Source organism: Mandrillus leucophaeus, unplaced genomic scaffold (genome assembly GCF_000951045.1).
Source record: "Mandrillus leucophaeus isolate KB7577 unplaced genomic scaffold, Mleu.le_1.0 Scaffold131, whole genome shotgun sequence".
Lineage (NCBI taxonomy): Eukaryota > Metazoa > Chordata > Mammalia > Primates > Cercopithecidae > Mandrillus > Mandrillus leucophaeus.
The window spans coordinates 5,073,010-5,094,099 of NW_012101266.1; the positions used below are offsets into that span (position 1 = coordinate 5,073,010).

The window sequence follows — 21,090 nt, forward strand, 5'->3', positions numbered from 1 at the left end:
TGCAAGACACAGAAGGCTGTGGGTGGGAAGTTTTGAGGACAGGGGGAAATTGGAGCTACAGTAAGAAAATGTTTTTAGGAAACAAGTGATGGCGTATAGGTATAGGAAACAAGCATACAAAATTCACAATGCTGAAAGGTGAGGATACTTTGAGTTTCCCAGTGCCAACCCCAAGGATACAGGGGACTGAGAACAAAATGGAAGCTTACCTTAATTAAATCACTCTTCATGGGCCAGGAGCTTTTTATCCTAATAACAGCTGTATGAAGGGAAAGCATCATTATCCCACTTTAGAGCAGAGAAACCTGAGCCTTACACAGATTAAATAACCCAAGGCCACTTGACCACTAATGGAAGGACTAGGGTGGAAGCCCACTAGAATATCAGCTCCATGAAAGCAGAGACCTCTTCTGTTCATTGATAATACTCAGTGCCAGGAGCATGCCTGGCACACAGTAGGTGCTCAATAAATATTTTCTTAAACAACCCAGACTTCAAAGGCCATGTTTACAAAGTGATCAGGGTTGAGTTAGTCACAGATAAGATAAACTTTTGTCCTTGCTCCAGGAGTAAAGAATTGTCTAGATAGGCAAATGGGCAGACATGCAAAATAAATATCAAACTAATGGCAAAAACAAGATAAGAAAAATGAAGAGTTCAGAGATGCCATTGCCTAGATCTTTACCTAAAATACTTGCGCTAGTAGAAAAATGGTTTCCTTGTCTCCTTGTCATTGACCCAATAGCTATAACACAGCATAGAGCATCTGATCCTAACCCCTAAAGAATAAACTCTAAAAATTGTGTGTGTGTGTGTGTGTGTGTGTATACATACCCATGTAATTATACACACATTCTATAGGAGGTTAGGAACCTGTGAAAATAAATGGTATGTTGAAAGATGTCTTTAACCCTAAGTGTAGCATTTGCTAGTGGAAACTCTGTAAGTACTGTTATGTTTTTGGTGGTGACTGTTCATGATTTTTTTTTAGAGGTCTGGCAGCTGCCCTCTTGATATTTATGTGTTTCTGGCTAGGGAACCTAAGATTCACAACTCTGAGCTTGTAATGAGGAAAAGAAGACAATACAAATAACATGAAAAGGAGTATGAATTGGATATCGTCAGAGAGACAAATCATATATTCCATTCTGCTTTAATTGGAAAGCAATTCTTTCATGGGGTTACTTTCCCTTCAGCTGAGATAATTAAGTCTGGACTGACACTGGTGACCAGCTACTGATGATAAATAGTCAGTTACTAGCAATGCAGCAATCAGTAATCAAAATTTATAATATTTCCCAGGTTACCAGGGCACAGTTGAAGAGAAAAGTGGGTTTGATAAGACTGGGAGATAGGCTTCCTCATGCAGTATTAACACGGCTTCTTCTCCATAGCATCTGGGTGGGATAATTAGGTCTGCTTTATTTCAACCCTGTCATAAAAGAAAACATACCTATTGTTTGTGTTTGCATTAGAAATACTTTGCACGCCCCATGCTGGAAAAGAAGTTTCTGTATGGCTCCCTGTAATTTTTAATGGATTACATTATATTCTGTAAGTGGGTTGGCATGAGGGTAGGTGGGCATGAAATAAACTTAGATATTTTTAAAGCCACTCCATGCAGCTGGCACAAGTAAAGGTCTTTGAATCATGGTTAATATTCTTGGGCTGTGGCTGAAGGCACTGAAATGGAAGGGATTAAGATTGTAATATGGATGCCATTTGTATTTGTATCAGTGGCTCCCATACTTGTCTACTCACTAGAATCACCTGGGGGTCTACTAAACTTTTCACAGCCCAGGTCACACCCAAGCCACTTACGTCACAATCTCTGGGTGTGGAACACAGGCATCTTTAATTTTTGAAGCTCTCTAGGTGATTCCAGTGTGCAGTCAAGTTTGGAAAGCACTGGTTTATACTTACAGCTTTATATGTACTTTTGCATTTGGTTATGGATAGAGCAGCACGTACTGGTGGAGTGGGGCAAGAGAACATGCACACTCCTGTGGGTGCCACCTGCCTCCAAGGTTCAAGCTGGAGTCCAGTTTGGAATCCGAAACTGCTGTGTAGGCTGGGTGCAGTGGCTCATGCATGTAATCCCAACACTTTGGGAGACTGAGGCGGGTGGATCATTTGAGCGCAGGAGTTCAAGACCAGCCTGGGCAACATGATGAAATCCATCTCTACAAAAAATACAAAAATTAGCTGGGCACGGTGGCGCGTGCCTGTAGCTTCAGCTACTTGGGAGGCTGAGGCAGGAGACTTGCTTGAACCTGGGAGGTGGAGGTTGCAGTGAGCAGAGATTGCATCACTGCATTCCAACCTGGGCAACAGAGCAAGACCCTGTCTCAAAAAGAAAAGAAACTGCTCTCTCCCACCCCAGTAAAACCTTAAACCCCAAGAGAAAAAGCATAATGTGACCCACTCGGTGAGAAAAGCAACCTCAAAGTGGTCGAAATAGACTCGGCTCTGAGGCGAAGAAGAACCAAAAAAGGAGGAAGCGTGCCTTTGCTCCTTTCTTAGCGCTTAGCTCAGTGTTGAATAAACGAATAAAAAGAGAAAAGAGGAGGCGGTCATGTGCAGCTCACCTCCCAGAAAGGGTACTGGGATGGGATGGAGGAAGCTTTCATTGATCACATCCCTGCACAGTGGGCACCTCTCCACATTGCCCTCCTCGCTCTCCCGATAAAGTCTTTTTTTCTCTCTAGTTTAGTCAATCTCCTGTCTTCTCTGGGAGCAGTCATTATGAGATGGTCTAAGATGACTGTCCCAGAGGAGGACACTCATTCAGCTTTTAAAATGTCAGGTGTCCTTTGGGGACGCTTCAAAAGCAGCATTTGGGCTTCTTTTGCCGTGGGAAGTGAACAGGAAGAAAGGCCAGTGAAGCCAGAGAACATGGGGGCAGCCCAGAAATCAACATGCAGATAGAGAAGAGGGGGAAGAAAAGATTCCCATCTGCAGTACTGGAATCCCACTTATAGAAAATAGAATAAAAAATATGAAGGTTATTTGCTTTGAGCCCATCTGATTCTTTTTGTTAGACTTCATTGCGTTCTCAATTTGAGTTTGCTACATTTTTATTTGAAAGCTAATAAATTAGACAGCCATTCATATGGCACGCAGGCAGGTTTACAGTGCTGTGTAAACCACCAGCCGCCATATACATCCATCTGCGTCACAGATCAACTAGAATTATCACTACTGACACCACAATGCCTATAAATTCCCTCACCCGCATCCTGTACTCCAGAATATTACTATTGGCTGACCATACTGGGAAGAGATGGGATCCTGGGAAAAATCCTTTTTTCTTTCTAGTTTAGTGGGAACTGGCAGGTTATCAGTAGGTCTAAGCTCCAGGTTTGTCTCTAGAGGCAAAGAGTTTAAAAAATAGTAACTAGTTTTATTTTGTTCTAAAAAAGAAACACATGCACAAGAAAAATATTGTCAATAAAACATAAAAGAGTACAACATAAAAAGTGAGTTTCTTACCCAAATCTGACCTCCTAGTCCTCCTCCCTCAGAGACACTGTTACTAGTTGCTTATGTATGAGAACTGCAATATTCACAACACTTTAAAAAATCAATCAGTCTTGGCTTGTATTTCAAGTTTCATTAACAAAAATAACCCCCTTTACAATCACTGGGGTACTCAATGCACTGATATTTAAAAATACCCAAAGCTATTTGGATCAAAATCAACAAATATTTAATAAGTACCTTCAATGTGCACAATGTTGCCTAAGCAAGCCATTTCTAGTGAGGATTTTACACATATATGTTTCATACTTTTTTTCTGGTGAATAATCAACGAATCTAAATTTATGTTAGTGGAAGGGCAGTCAGTCAATCTTTGTTTTAAATGTTTTTATCAGAAACAAAAATGATCCATTTCTTTCCCTAACCCCTCTAACTTCTCAGCCTTTCACACATTCTCTCATTTGAGCTCGGTTTTAAGCCGAGACATCTGGGTAGATGGTATGTTCTGGCCAGAGTACTCTCTCTCATACCTTCTCCAGATGGATTGGCTCAAGGATCTAATATTCCCAAAAGAAATAAAACGTCCCCCAAGTTGCCGTTGAGGAAGAGCTGCAGTGCTTTCTATTCTAAACACACATGTGTTGTAGGATGAGAGACGGTCATGACAGAGCCAATGTCCCCACCCACAACTTGTCTGCAGAGGGGGAGACTTCCACAGTCTGTAGCCCACTGCAGGATACTAGACTGACTGCACAGCGGAGAGCCCCGTTACCCCTCAAATTCCAGCCAGCTACATCTGTATGTCTTCTTTCCTGCTGGCTGGCCCAGCTGTTCTGGTGTCAAAGTTATGAGTCACTGGGAAGGGCTTTGAGACAAGAGTAGAGTTAAACCATCTCCTGGGGTCTGTGTGTCATTGGCAAGCGAGCCTTAGTAACAAGCCAGTGCTTGACATTCCCAGGAAGGCCACACAACCAGAGCTTCACTTTGTGCTCCACGCTCAAGACCTCTGGGCTTTGTAGAGTGAAAAAGAGGTAGAGCTGTATAGATGCTGGATGTCCTCACCCCTAGAGGCTTTCTGTCATTGCCCATGACGTTCATTAGGTTCTTGCCATCTGTCTCCTTGCAAATGCTTTTGGCTGTAGACCTATATCCTATACAATTTGGTCAAACTAGGAGACAAGGAATGAGGATTGCCCAAAGCCTGAGGACTTTCTTTTGGTCTTTTGATTCCAGGGACATTATTACAACAACAGAGCCCTGGGAGCAGCTGCCAGCAAGAGTTTGAGTCCACAACAGGATCCTTCTGGACCATCTGTGGCTTCCTGCTCTGAACAGTACTTCCTCACTATGTGGGAGGAAAGACTTGTCAGAGGATCCAAGAACCATAGGCAGTCAGGTTCTCCATGGGGACCCTAAATGTTGTCTGGTCCAGCCCCGCAACCTATGTCTAAATTCCTGGAGAGTATTCCTTCTGCCCTAGCACTCATCTGGCCTCCCCATCCCCTTAGGTAGGCTAGTCCATGTGTGTGTTATGGGGCTGCTAGAAAATTCTTCCCTATTTTGAGCAGAAATCACCTTTACAGTTACTACGCATTGATCTTAGGTCTACCCTCACAACTGTCCTCTAGGTTTCTCTTCAGATATCTGAAAATGCCAGTCTCCGCCCCTTGCATCTCCCCTTTTCCTTGTTTTAGTACTGATTTTTCAGAAATTGTCCTGATATTCTTTTTTAGAGCTTCATTCACTATTTAATGAATGTTTGTTGAGAGTTTACTGTACATTAGACTTTGTTCTTGAATGGGAGGGATACAGTGATTAATAAGACAAATTTACCCACACAGAGCTTACATTCTAGTGGAGGGGAGGAACAGACAAAAGCAAGTAATACTATAAATGTGAAAATATCAACTGGGAACAAATCCATTGCAGAAATGTAGAATAAAATGATGAAAAAAAAAAAAAAAAGCATTGGGTTGCTTTGGGGGCTCAGGGAAGGCCTGTCTGAGGAAGTGACATTTTATGATCTTGGAAGAAAGATCATTCCAAGGTGAGAGAGCAGAAAGTCCATGAGGCAGGAATGAGAGCTTGTGCATTTGAGGAAAGCAAGGCACAGGAGTTGGAACAGAGTGGGAAATTGTGGAATGGAACATGATGGGGTCAACCAGTTGGGTGGTGCCTTTTGTGCCCAGAACAGAGGGTTTTAATTTTGTTGTTAATACATTAAGAAACCACTGGAAGGTTTTATGGAAGGGAGGACATAACATGATCTATGTTTCTAAAAGACCATTGGTTGCTGTGTGGAGATTAAATTGAAGGAGGGCCAAGTGGAAGTAGAAAGATTAAGTAGATAGCTATTGTCATAATGAGGCAGGAGCTGAGGTTAGGTTAGATTAAGAGGATTGTAGATAGAACGTAGGGAAGTGGGCAGATTTGGCATGTGCTTTGGAAATAGAATTCATACTTGGATATTATGTCTCTTGGTCCTCTTAACTCACAGTGTTTAATGTAAGTATGTATTATATGTATAATGTGTGTGTGTGTGTGTGTATGCACACCATCGTTTTAGCCGCTTATGTATAGTCTGCAGTGGTCTGGAGACTCCCCAAGGGCAGAATCCATGGTTGAGACCATGCCCCCAATATCCGCACTGTTCCCGCACAGTGCCTTGCTTGTACGTATTAGAAACAGCCATTTCTAAAGTGACTGAATTCAATGAGTAAATGAACAAGTAAAGGAAAATTACTAACAAAAGCAATTTCTGGGTTTAATTGAACAGTGAAAGGAACATCCTTTCAATGCCTACACACTTGTACGATATTTTCTCACATCTCATATTCTTGCTTGTACCTCCCCAGACACTAGAAAGGTAACCTGTGATGTACAAAAGCAATGTTCCTTTGGAATAGAGTTACTTTCAAAAAAACTGGAAAAATTATTGATAACGACTCCTCAAATGTACCTTTTGTGTGGGAATGGAGGAAGTGTCCTTAGCTCCCTTACTTTCAAGTCGTGGAGCCGTGTCCCAGCTTGGAGAATCTTGCAAGATTGGAGCTCCACACAGTACTTTGCTCTCCCCTCATTGAGGATTCTGGAGGACACTCAACCTTTCTTTCATGCCTTAGTGCTGCTGGAAAGAGCTGATTAAATAGATATGTGAAGAACACATCTGCCTATTCTTGCATAACACTTTAGAATGACTTTTTTTTTTTTTTTTAACTCTTTGGAGAGATGAAGACTATATTAACCAAATATGAAAAATATTGTGTTTGAGAAGAAAATTATTCTGACTTGGTCTTTTAGTTATTCAAAGTGAACCTGGGGAATCTCCTCTTTGAAAGACGTTCATGTGTTATTCCTCTCCATGTGTTCCATAGCTGTGTCTTTTCCTTCTCACGGCTCAGACCTTGAAATCCTTACCAGTGAAAGCCCGGATGATGCAGGTGGACCTCTATGCTTCCCACTAACCAGGGCTAAGTAGCTTCTAGAGACGTTTATCCATTTTCCATGCCTCCATTTCCTCCCAAAGAAAGGCAAGCACCCACGGGCAGCGATCCTTGTGCTGTGCTAGAGTGACACACCTGGGCATGCCAGCAAGGCTGGGTGTGTGTCTCACACTCACTTTCTCTCTGATTTATCCCCTCTCTTTTGTCTGACCTCAGCACTTTAGTTTGGTTTCTTCTTGTCACACTCAAGCTTATTGGATAATTTCACTTTTCCTCCTTATTCTGGTGTGGCAGAGATGGTAATTATAGTGATTGCTGTGCTATTAATTATGGGAATGGTGATTTTAAAATTTGATTTAGGGGTTAATTGGTGATATTCATGTGCTGTCTTCCCTCCTGATAATTGGATTGCAGTAATTAACCTCATATCCAAGTTATCTGCTATTAACCATTTGCCTCCATTTTATTTCAGACTTAAAATTGATTACATTGTTGTCTGACGCCCAATGGCCACTTGGGGAGAAAGAAAGATGAGGGACAGCGAGTGGAGGGCACCTCAGAGAGGAATGGGAGAGAGTCTGTCTTCCTTTTCTACCACCCCTACCTGTTGTCCAAGATAACAGTTGTCCTCCCCAAATATTCCAGAAATCCAAATTCTTCATTTTATTATCTAATCCCTACATTTCTGGGGTTATTTATCAAAAGAAAGTTACAGGTATTTGAAAATTAAAGGCAGGGACATGTAACAAAGCAGAGGGCAGATACTGCCCGCTGACAATTGCTTCTGATGCCAGGGATTGGAAAATGCCATGACCAGGCATTTCCATTGGGGAGAAAGTGATTACAGGCTCTGACATCATGGAATATCCTTTGGAGAAACCACCACCAACTGCACAAAAAGCCTGTGAAGTGCATCTATTTGCTACAGAGAGAGGAAGGAGTGCTGACTCCCTTGTAGTTGGCTATCAGATGGGAAGAAATGCAGCTCCCTCAGGAGGAGCGGTTGCTGAGCCTGGGGAGGCAGTCACTTCTGCGGCTTCTGGATGGTGTCACTTACTCATGAGAGGCTTTGAGACCTTGCTACCAAGATTACATCTGCTCTGGGAACATCACTTATTTTGTGGAAGTCTGTCCTTGTTGGTCCCTTGTCTGGAGAGGAGCCTGGAAAACTGTCATCATAAGCCCAGAACATAGGAAATGAAAAATAAGTAACTCAGTCAGCAATTCCTCATCTCTGCATTATTCTTGCAAGTATGATATGACATACACTTTTAAAAATACGTGAAATCAGATTACTTTTTTTTTTAATTCTGTGAGAACTTCACAACACACTGTGGGATAATTAAGAGACATTCTCGTTTTAGCAAAACCAGTGTTGAGAATTTACTCTCAAGGATTTCCTGTCTCCATCACTTTTTATCCTGTTTTTAATCTCTTCAAGAATGAAGGCATGTAGTTTCCCAATCTTTTTTTTTTTTTTTTTTTGAAACCCTTGGGTCACATATGTTTCAGAATTTTAAGTTGTTTAGATTTTAGAAAAGTAACATGGGACACATACACCAGTGGAGTCTGGGCAATATCTAATAATCATACCTATTCATAATTTGCAGCAAAATGTATAAATATTCATTCTAAGAGGGATAAATACGGACTACAAATAGTCTCATGCCAACTCAAGCTTGTCACACAATGAGTAGAAAAAACATTTTGATTTGCAGGGTTTTTGTTTTTGTTTTGTTTGTAATTGCAGATAAGAAATTGTGTACCTGTACTCCCGAAATGAACTTGGCCTCATCCAGATCTAGAGAAACAGGGGATGGCAAATCGTATTTTTCTTTAAACTTAAGGAGCCTCAGGGCAGACTTCAAAAACAATGAACACCAAAATGATTCCTCCAGATGCTGCCTCAGTACGCTCAACCACTTCCCAAAGAACAGAACTGCTCTGTTTGTGCAGTGACCCTGAAGTCACCTGTGTAAGGAGTCAAGTCATCAAGTGGTAGAGACATTCAAACAAACCCATAATTTCCTAGAATTTACGTTCATTTCTCTAAGGAAGCATATTTTCAGGATGTTTGGGAATAATTATTAATTCTGAAGGTAGGATTTCACATTAAAAGCAAATGAACATTTTATGGGGTGGTACATCCTAGATTTGACTCTGGTTTGGGAAGAGGCACCTAGTGAATGGTCTTCTCTCCACCACAATGCGAACTGATAAACTGCCTTTGGAGAACACCTATGTTATTTTGCTAAGTATATCAAGCCAGGCTAATGAGTCACTTTTTACATGTAAAGTAAATGAGCAAAGCCAATAAAGATATTATTAATTTCTGAAAAAAACTGAAATATCTATCAAATTTAATAATAGGTTTAAACGTGTAGGTTTGTAATTTTCACCTAGCTCACTGAGACATAAAGCAGGCTTTTTATGGATAAATGAAATGAATTTCCCCAAAAATGTGGGAAAATTATGGAAATTCAAGATACAATTCTTCCATATCATATCTGTTCTCGATGTGTCTGGACATACATAGATAAACAGAGAATCCATTGTGTATACAGATACTTTACTGATAATAAGCACCAGTCAGCATAAATATCATGCTTGGTTATGGAGCAGATCCTGAAATGATATTATGCCTCTTTTGGTATAATCAGAAGCTTGTAATCAAATAGAAACTCTATTTTTGGCTTTCAGGGTTCTGGGAAAGCATCGGTGCTCATTGAAAGAGGCAGGAAATACAATGAGGACTGACATAGGCGACATAGGCAGCAAACACCAAAGGACCTGACGCCAACATTTTAGTTCAAGGAAGTGTTTTCACTTTCTTCCTGATCGTGAGACTGTTTTACCAAAAATGTTGACAAACAGCAAGAAAACAGTAAGGATTTATAGGGTTAGGTCAAAGTTTAAATCATCCGTGACTGATGACATTGTTATTTGGGGCTGTTATTCAGAGCTCAATGGAGAGACCTACAGGTTGTTATTAATTCTGTGGGAGCCACGTTTGAAGTCGACTTCCACTCTAAAAGTGGGCAAAGAACACATTCCTGCAGCCGTTTGAGCCTGAGCAATCCCAGGCAGACTGGCGATCAGTAAGGTTAGAGTTGTGACTGGGAGATTCTATTTCTATTAACTACACTGAGAGTAAACAGAGGAGAAATTATTAGGGAGAGTCGTCCTGTCAAAGTTCAGCAATTGCTTTATTTTAGTTTAAATCCTCTCAGGACTTTGACAAAGGTATATGGAAAACTCTAGTTGCTAAATTATCTCTGGTTTGCTCCTTTAAAGTCACTCTCCAGATATCTTTTTACTGGCTAGGAAAAATGCTTGGATTCAGGCATATTATTTTTTGCAGTGTGCATCATTTTTAATATAATTACAAAGAAAAAGTTAGGGAGAGTAATGCAAAAATAACCCATATACTCAACACCTCAAGCAAATAAATACCAATACTCTGAGCTTATACTTCAGAGCTTCCCCCGCCCCTTCTTCTCTGTCATATTCTTAGAAAAAATAGTAATCAGACACAATCTTTATTCTCAGGTATAATATTTTAAACCAAACTTTCAGTTAAAGGAAAAAATCCATCCATTACTTTAGACAAATGTTTGAAATTCCTTAAGCAAAGAATGAAATAGGCTAATTTGATGTCTGCAAATCCAGTAAGCATGGAGTTGTCTGTTTTAACACCCTGCTATCTTGACCTGGCCCTTCTACCTGAAATGTCTTGGCTCCCACCTGCCCCCTCCACAGTGAACAGTCATGCAACCCTCTAAGGCTTTCTCCAACTAGAAGCCTTTGCCATTCATCCCACCTTACATACCTCTGCAACATCTTCACCTTCCAGGTGGTATTCTTGCCAACAGAGTAATAATTTCTTTCTGAAAGATTATTGTTATTTGTTTCTGTGTTCTATTTTGGAACAATGAGCAAAAGCTATGGGGACCATCCACTGAATAGTGAGGTCCTGGGGGTGATGCAAGGGGAAGGGCCATTTCCATCTCTATCTCCATCCTCTTAACACAGAGCCTCCCAGTAGAAAACAGGGAGTTGGTAAGATGGGAATCAGACAATGGTAGTAATGAACATCAGGCAGCAAGCCAAGGAGAAATGAATGAATTCTGGCTTCCTTTCTGAAAGTAGCGTAAGGCAGGGAAAGAGCTCACTAAGAGGAGTCAGGAGTTCTCAGCTGCCGCTCATCTTTGCCACTTTTGAGCTGTCCTACATTTGGCAAGTGACCATTTTGGGCCTCAGCAAATTATAGGAGGCATTTGTTTCTGCATCTGAAGCACATGTTCAAGTTCAGCAATATTGTAAACAGTTTACACAAGTTTACAAGAAAAAAACAAACAACCCCATTAAAAAGTGGGTAAAGGACATGAACAGACACTTCTCAAAAGAAGACGTACATGTGGCCAGCAATATGGAAAAAAACTCAGAATCACTGATCATTAGAGAATTGCAAATCAAAACCATAGTCAGATACCATCTCACACCAATTCGAATGGCTATTATTAAAAAGTAAAAAAAAAAACAACAGATACCAGCGAGGTTGTGGAGAAAAAGGAACACTTTTTGTTGGTGGGAGTGTAAATTAGTTCAACCATTGTGGAAGACAATGTAGTGATTCCTCAAAAACAGAGGGCAGAAATATCATTAGGCCCAGCAATCTCATTACTGGGTATATACCCAAAGGAATATAAATTGTTCTGATATAAAGACACATGCATGTACATGTTCATTGCAGCACTGTTCACAATAGCAAAGACATGGACTCAACCTAATTGTCCATCAATTATAGACTGGATATAAAGAAAATGTGGTACATATACACCATGGAATACTATGCAGCCATTAAAAGAAACAAGATCATGGCCTTTGCAGGGACATCAATGGAGCTGGAGGCCATTATCCTTAGCAAACTAACACAAGAACAGAAAACCAAATACTGCATGTTCTCACTTCTGAGTGGGAGCTAAATGATGAGAACACATGGACACATGGGGAAGAACAGCACACACTGAGGCCTGTCAGAGGGCAGGGCATGGAAGGAAGGAGAGCATCAGGAGGAATAGCTAGTGGATGCTGGGCTTAATACTTGGGTGATGGGATGATCTGTGCAGCGAACCACCATGGCACACGCTTACCTATGTAACAAACCTGAGCATCCTGCACATGTACCCTGAATTCAAAATAAAAGTTGGAAATTAAAAAAAAAAACGAAAATCAAGAGGAAGGTTTGGGAATGAAGGTAATGATCACAGTCTGGGAACATATTGTGTGAGTTTTACAAGTAAGCCATACATCTAAGTAGAATTTTCCAGAGGAATTATACAAAATCAGGTCTAGAATTCTAAAACTAAAGGTTTAGATTAAGAGTTAAAAATTAGGTGCCTTGCCAGGTGTGGTGGGGAGGCCACTTTGGGAGGCCGAGGTGGGCAGATCACCTGAGGTCAGGAGTTCGAGACCAGCCTGATCAACATGGAGAAACCCCGTCTCTACTAAAAATACAAACTTAGCTGGGCATGGTGGTGCATGCCTATAATCCCAGCTACTTGGGAGGTTGAAGCAGGAGAATCACTTGAACCCATGAGGAGGAGGTTGCGGTGAGCCAAGATCGCACCATTGCATTCCAGCCTGGGCAACAAGAGTGAAATTCCCATCTCAAAAAAAAAAGCTGCCTTTATAGTGGATACCCCCATTTACCGTGATATGATTAGTATGCATTGCATGTCTGTATCAAAACATCTCATGTACCACATAAATATATACACCTACCATGGACCCACAAAAATTACAAATAAAATTCAAAAAAAGGTAGCCACCTTTAAGCCAACAACAAACCAACAAAGAATGTTTACAAAGATGGAGAGAGCAAAAAGCTAGGGCATGCCATAAGTAAGCCTGGTTAAGACTGTTGCAGATTTCTGAGATGAAGATAGTTTGCCACAATACTTTCAGGCCTACTAAGGTCATGACTAGAGCCCAGTGGGCCATGAGACTGTATCTGAAACATCCAAGTAAAGTGCAATAAATGTGCAATAAACATCCAAGTAAAGTGCATTGGCTCGGGGCTGTGTGTTTGGGGTGGGGGGTGGTGGGTAGAGAGAAAGAAAACCGGCATAGCAAAGAATCAACGGAAAGGCAAGACTTGCCTTCTCCCTCAAAAGATAATAGGTATACAACCAACCTTTATTTTTCGAAAAGATATTTTTTTCTAGAAGTACTTACGAATTCACAGTTTTTCTATGCTTTTGTGATAGTGGTTTCAGATCTAAAATGGAACATCTATTACACCCAGTCGATATTTATTATTATCTTCCATTGAATGCCATCATCACTCTCCAAAATGTGTTGAAGTTAGGTCTGTGGCATTTCCTTTTCCTCCAAAATGGGTGCTTTTATGTCTGTGTTAATGGCTGAGAGGAGGAGGAAAGAAAGACCGGATGGTTTATTAAGAGGCTGGAGCTATTTTTCTCATTTGCCCGAACCTTATATCTTAATGCAAATATCACTGAACAGGTGGCCCTCATGGTTCCTGCAAACTGGGTACAGTAAAGGTTTCAAACAGGATCAATGGGCCCGCGTTGTTTCTAATTACAATGGGATGTGTTCTTTGACCCAGCTCTGCATCCTGTGGATAGCAGCACCCTCCTAATGCTGCAGTCCTTGAAACAGAGCTGTCCAGGTCAGTGAAGGATACCTACTATTTAAACACTCATTACTTCTTTAAATTTTCCTCTGGTGCAAGTATGATCAGCAGTTCCAGTCACTGTGAAGCAGTTTTCCAGCTGGATGTTCAACACAAACACCTGCTTTCCCATCTCTCTCTGGACAGAGGTTCCTTATGGACTTGAGATATGTCCACATCTGTTTATCCTATCAGCTACTGAAGCAGGCAACTTTGTTCTTACCCTTTGCAACTGACACTGTTCTCTATGATGTGTTGATGTTAAAACATCACGGTTGAGGGAGGCTGCAAGCAGGCAAGTGGTTCCACTTAACACAGTGTTGTTCGTGAGAGAATCAATTTCTCCTAAAACTGGTTGAGAAGCATTTGCATCTTTCTATCACCTTAAGACTGCAATCACAGGGCCATAAAGTGGAATGAGGCTTTGCATGCCTACATGTTTGGGAGCAACTGTGTACTCCCTTTATAGATTTTTATTACTGAAGCCATTAGGGACTTTCAGCCATTTCGTCCACATAAGCATAGATGCATCAGCCTATATATGATCTTAAGTGCAGTTTCCATTTACGCCAGCACCTTTCTCTTTCCAATCTTTCTTCTGTTCCTTTTTCTTTAATGCCCTGGGAAGGACATAAACTTTGGCATTCTACGGACCTGGCTTTGCGTTTTGTCTTTACCCTTTGACTACTGTGCTGTAAATACAGTTGGTCCTTTCTATCCATGGGTTCCACAGCAGTGGATTCAACCAACCGCTGATAGAAAATATATATATATTTTTAAATTGCATCTGCACTGGACATCTACAGACTTCTTTTTCTTGTCGCTTTTCCCTAAGCAATACAGTGAAACAACGATTTACATAGCATTTACATTGTATTATGTATTATAAATAATCTAGAGATGATTTAAAGTGTACAGGAGGATGTGCATAGGTTACATGCAAAAAACTACCATTTTATTCAAGGGACTTGAGTATCCCCTGATTTTGGAATCTTTGGGGAGGTCCTGGGACCAATCCCCCACAGACACTGAAGGACAACTGTATTTACTATGTGCTGCCTAGACATGTTGCTTCACCTCCCTGAATCGCAGTTTACTCTTGTGTTTACAACAGAGATAATGAGGCCTTTCTCTCTGGGTTGCTGTGATGTTTCAATAAAGTAATAGGCATGTGTACCTTGCACACAGAAGATACTCAGTAAACCCCCACTTTCACCCAGTCCTTTCTTTATTTTCCACATCATTGTGTTTCTTTGCATTACTGTGAATGCCATGATTTACATTTTTTAAAAACCACACAATGTTTGTGTGACTCCCAAGACAGACTCTCCAGCCTCTCCAAGTGCCCATCTCCAGAGATAAGAAGCTCAGTGACTTGAAGTGGGTTGGGGGAGAGAAGGAGGGAGGGAGAGAAGGGGACTTCTCCTCCCACTGAAGTACTAGAACACTAGAAGCTAATCTAGGACCTCTCCGAGAATTTTGTAAGGAAGTCCAAGAAAAGCTGTTAAAAAGTAATTTTTAGTATCTTAGCTGAAGAATAAATAAACATTTATTTAGGACTATGGAGAGTCTCCAAGACACTGTATTACCCATATAAAGAAGGGGAAACTGAGGCTCAAGGAGCTTAAGCATCTTGCCAGAGGTCCCAGCTAGTAAGGGGGAAAAGGGGTTTCAAAACCCAGGTTTCACCCTCTGCTCTCTTCTGCTCTCCTATGTTATTGCAGTAGTTTGATTTCATGTAGGAGCTTTTAAATCAATTTCAATTTAGACTTTTGGAGGCAGTCACACTGTACAGACAAAGATGATGAGGTCCAAAAACTTGAGTTAATAAAAATGAAAATTTTAGATTTAGTGTAAAACTCAACTGAAGTCTAAATAAGACTAAATGGTAACAACAGTGTTCTCTGTGGTCAGATTAGAACTGCTTATCTACCTGAACTGTGTCCTGAAGTTGAGACTAGGCAGTATAGCAGGCTGGGATTTCTTTGTTCTTGCTTGATGAACTTTTCACCACTTTTCACGATGTGCCTATTGCAGTCCAGTGAGAGCTGCATCGAAGAGAGTTCGTTCTACCCCTCATGTTTGCCACAAACGGTACCACACGTTGACATGCCGATTATCCCGAGAGTTTCCAAACCACATGCTGCTTAGGAGCAACCAGGAAAGAGTGTAGAGGGAAAAATGAGCCCCATTCCCCTGTTTGTTTTGGAAAGGTCACTTGCCCCACTGCAGAGAACTTTTTCTGCCTGCTCTCCTTGGTGATCTGAGAGTGGCTGACACAACAAGAGCCCAGCTACATTTCCAGTGCCCTTTAGGACAAAGAGGAAAGGTGTGTGGAGGTCCAGCACCTCACCCTGCCTCAGCCTGGGCCACCTTATTCCCCCTGCTGCCCCTACCTCATCTCTCCAGGTGATGTTCCTGGCCTTGGAATGTGTTACAACGTGACCCAGAGACAGGCCACTCCCTGTACCATCCTTCCTAATCGCGCTGTCTCTCTCTCTCTGACACACACACACACACACACACACACCCCCCCCCCGAGAGACACCCTTCTTCACTGAGGCAGAATCACTTAGAACAGTGCAATCACAGAGCCAGAGGAATCTTATAGACCACTACATTTCATATCCTTTCCTTTTACAGGTGAGGAAACTAGGAGCTAGGGAGGCTAACTTGCCCAGGGTCAACGCTATTAATGTGCCCTTCCTTCTGTTAATGACAGCAGGAATTGTTGGTTATCTTTAGCACTTCATATATTAGAAAATGAGCTTTTTAAAAGAATTACTGAAACGTGGTAGTAAGTGACTTTCCTCATGGAAAAATAGTGCCACTATTATCATTTCCTCTTTATTTCAAGCCCACACTTGGAGTTGTTAAGAGCATTTTGTATTTGCAAGTTTCCAGAGATATTATTTTTCACATCACTATCCCTTATTATTAAAATGTTCCCTGTGTGCCAACATTCTGGAAGATGCTGCCACGTGTACCAAATCGGACACAAATTGTATTCGCACAGTCAAGGCCTCCATGCAGTTTGATGCACCAAGCATTTATGCATCGTTTGCTGTAGCTGGACATGTAGACAGTTTGTGGGGCAGCCCAAGCAGGTCTCTAAAACAAGCAATGTTCATTAATTTGTGTGTATAGACAGTGGGTTCTACATGGTCCACTTGCTAAGGCTGTTCAGCCACTTGCAGATGATGGTCAAGAGAAACAGAATACCTCATGCAGCAGCGTTGATGTCCTGTACCTGGGTAGCATAAAGGTTCCCTCTGAGCCTTCAAGAGCAGGCAGATGAGGTTAATGGGTAAGAAAGGCCTCCTAAGAGAGTGGGAAGGGGTGGGAATGTTTCCAACTGCAGAGAGTCCTATTTGGGACAGCCAATGCTCAACTCCAGAGTTTTGTCAGGTGGACTTGGACTAGCAAAGCCCGACCTCTGATTTTTTTAAAGAAGTCAGAAATCTGGAGTTGTTTATTAAATCTCCTCTATTTTTCCCTCAGTGTTGCTAATTTAGGTTTTTTCTTCTCTGTGAGTCAGTTTCTGCCAGGTACTACAAGTTTGTGAGCCCCCATAGAATTTTCCAGCGCAGAATTTGGAGGATAGTTGGGCAGAGGATTAGAACTAGTGTCAGGGGTTAGCCTGAGTAGTACTATGGCTGGGTCCGCTTGTCATGGCTTCCCAGTCCTCGTGGCTTATTAAACTGACTCATTAGAAGTAAGATGTGGCAATTGATGGACTCATTCTCTGACTTTGTAATCATTTCCAGCTCCACTGCCATCCCTTTGGCTTCACGCTTGGCTGACACAATGACCCGCTGTACATCAAGGGTGTGGGAGGTAGGGGTGTGCATAAATGGAAGCTCTAGTAATTGAAAAGAATTTATTATTTAAAAAAAAATTATCAGCATGAATGCATTCACAGGGTTTTCAGACAGTCCTTCTTTTGGTCTCCTTTGTTTCGTCTTCAATCTGGAATACCTGAAAGCTAGTTTCCTGGCCAATTAGCATTCTGCATGGTTCATTTGGCTCATGGCAACCAATAATCACAACACCATTTGTACATAACAGTTCTGTGATCCAATTTGGGCTTAAGAACTGTAGGGAAAAATTATTGTGAAAAAAATTTTTGTTTGGGTGTAGATAGTCAATACAAATTAATTTCAGATGAACCTAAATAGACCTGATAAATTCACTAAGCAGATGCTATTAAAATGAAGAATGCTCTTAAGGTTTTCTGTGAATTTGGGGGTTTGGGGCAAATTAGGATTATAACTTTGTAGTAGTGGTATGTTTTACAAAGGCCATTTCACTTCAGGCTAAGAAGAGTGAAAGGCTAAAACAAGTAGATGGAAAATTGAGATATAATAGGCTTACTTATGAAGTAAATGCTTTTATTTAGAATCCTTATATTGACAGTCCTCCTTTATCTAATTTTCTGAATAGCTGCTTAAGTCTAAGTTATATTTAGCCTATATAAGCACAGTCACAGACAGGGAAATCGACAAATGTTTGCAGATACCTATAAATATGCTGCATGTGGGTAGCACTTTTCAGAGTTTTGAAAGTGACTTAAACAGCCTCTTAAATTGCAGCAACACAGCTCACTCGAGGTTTATAAACTCAGTGTTAAGTTCTTGTTTTTGTTCTCCTGGGCTGGTGTAAGTCTGTATTGCGTGATCTTAGGAAGCAGACCTAAGCCTGTATTCTTTGGATGAGAAATGACAATGTTATGGAATTGGGATCCCTCCGCAAAGTAATCATTTCAACAAGAAAATTTATTGTCTACATATTTACAAGGGTTAGGGCCCAAAATGGAGTAGAAAGGGAATAATACATCAAAACTTCAACTGAAGAAAATTTTCAAGTGTTCACGTGGACTGACCGAGATGAACCAATACTTCCAGAGCACTTTCACCCGTATGATGTACATGTTAACTACCTGATGATATAATGATAGAAAGACATATAAAACAGCTATTTTTCCTGGCAGAGAGCCCTGCTGTAAACCTGGAGATATTTAAATGACATATCTCAGCCATGATGCTGGCTGCAGGGATACCCAGAATAGCCATTGACTTGCATAATAGATTTCTTCTGCATGCATTGCTCTTCCTGCCAGCTTCTGGGGTTGACAATTTCACATTTGACACATGCAATCTTAAGATGGAAAAAATTAAAATTGGGGGATATAATAAAGTAGCAGGACATTGTCTCGTTAGCTTGTAGGACATTTGTACCAAGATGAATGCAGTTGTTGAAGGATGGAGACTCATTTGTCATGTCAAGAAAAATTAAGCCTTCAAAGCATACATACATCTCTAAACATTTCTAAAGGAATGAGAATCAGACTTCTGAGTTTCCTCTTTTCTTCCATTATATGCTACAAATTCTCTGAGGCAATATGCTTCTGTATAATACTATTCTTGAGCTCCTGGTAAAAGTTGCCAGTTCTCCCTGCCCCCGCCCCCTCCCGCCAGATGCTTTCTCTCCTAAAATCTAACAGCTGACTGGTGTCTTGTTTATGTTTTACTTACTTTTGTGATTTACTTCTCCCCTTTAATACTGTACTGAACAGGAGCCATGAGAAGCAAATCGGGGCACTTCAGAGCTTCTTTCCTTTGAGTTCAGATTCTCTAGGATAGGAAGAACTGGCAAATAAATGAATGAATAGACTCTTGCTTTTCACCTGTCTAATAAATACATGTTTATGTCTCTTCGTAATGGTTCACCCTTATGAACAAGTAATCATTTAAAGTTTAATTTTAATCTACACATCAGAGATGGAGATATGGAAGTGTTTAGGCTTTTCTCTCAATCTCTCTCCCTCTTTGATTTTCAAGATAAAGCAAATTAATTAATGTGCACTTTTCAATTGAAGAAATGCTTAAGACCCAGCTGTGTCTGTGAAATTATAAGTTACAGTGCAACACTTGGGACTGATTAATACTTTTTTGGCATGAAGAGAAGAGACATAGGTATGTAATCAAAATGGTGTTCCAAAAAGCGTTAAGTTAGCAGTTTGTTTGCCAAATTAACTTTCAAAGACATCTAGGTTACTAAGTTTGACATTTCTACACACAAATCTTAAATGATTGATGGATTACTGTAAAATAGCTTTGTTCAAAAAAGATAATCTTTGGCAGGCTACTTCAAAGAGTTTACTGCTCTGGAAAGATGAAAAGACATCCTCATTTTACATTAATTTTCATGATAGATCAATGCTTATTTGCAATATGCCTGAGAATTAAGTGACATTTACCGTATTATGAGTCTTTTTTTTTTTTTTCACTGTATCCAGCAGTCCCACATGGGATTGTTTTTATTTCCAAGATTTAGGAGAATTTTTCTGCACATAAAGAGCTTCATCAAGAAAATACAGATGGGTAGAACAGTATATCTGACATTTTTATTCACTACTATTTCACTGCAAGGAAGTATTGAGACTAAAATATATAGAGATACGACTTTTTAAATCAACAATACCATTTCAGAATGCGGTTTCAGATTCTCCTTGTAGTAATCTTTAGAGTGTGAAAGGATCTACCTACTTCTCTTTAAATATAAATTGTGTGATTTTATTTATTTATGTCTAAGTCACTGTAGAATGACATACGTCAGGGGTGAATATCTCAATTAAGGGGTCAAGCAGGTAATGGAAATTAGTAAAGAGGACGAGTTATAGATGTGTGTATGTGTGTGCGTGTGCATGTCTGTACCTGTGTGTTGGAAGTGGAGGCGTGGTGCCTAAGGAAACTGTCATTTAGGGCAGTACAGCAGGTATTTTGATTTTTACAAAGAAATTGAAAACTCTAGATTAATATCAGAAATCTCCTATTTTTCGATATTGGCAATCACCTCAAATTTCTGAGTGATTTTGAATGCAGAGTTTCATGATTGTGCAATAGCCATCTATAAAAGCCTAAAGATGGCTCAGGTAAAGGAAACAAAGCTCTTTGTCCCATATTGGAGAAACTTTGCAAAAGGGCTCAGATGCATGGGGAAAGAGGTGGCAGTAGGTAACGGGTACAAGTTCCAAACACAAAAATCAGCGAATTCACCATGTAGAAGATGTAAAGCAGAAGCTTTTTTTTCTCTTGAATTTATCTTTAAGGGTATTTCATTTTATGGCATTGAACAAAGCTGACTTGGAAAAAAAAATCTGTTCTTCACTTTTTGGCAGGGTGAAGTAGAGAAATAAAGTCTCCCCGCTGAACTACTATGAGGTCAGAAGCCTTGCTGCTATATTTCACACTGCTACACTTTGCTGGGGCTGGTTTCCCAGAAGATTCTGAGCCAATCAGTATTTCGCATGGCAACTGTAAGTACCCATGGTCTCACTCACTGTCTCCCTTTGAGAACATTTTAGCCTGAATCGGCCTAGCAAAAAATAAAAATGAAAAATGAAATAGAAAAGGTGACTTCTTAGTCCTCTGTACATGGCAAAGGTGGATAATTCAAGTCTAGTCAAAT

General features: G+C 40.6%; 1 protein-coding gene across 3 annotated transcripts in view; it reads left to right on the forward strand.

The window, feature by feature from the left end:
- SEMA6A (sema domain, transmembrane domain (TM), and cytoplasmic domain, (semaphorin) 6A) overlaps window positions 1-21,090 on the forward strand; it is a 143,854-nt gene that overhangs the window by 50,437 nt on the left and 72,327 nt on the right. For 2 of the 3 annotated variants that reach the window (XM_011972857.1, XM_011972858.1), the window contains exon 2: window positions 20,801-20,938. In XM_011972857.1, the coding sequence (XP_011828247.1) occupies window positions 20,839-20,938 (100 nt within the window). In that variant the 5' untranslated portion in view covers window positions 20,801-20,838. Of the gene's footprint in view, window positions 1-19,638; window positions 19,646-20,800; window positions 20,939-21,090 lie in introns of all 3 variants that reach the window. The other variant, XM_011972859.1, reaches the window with a different exon arrangement.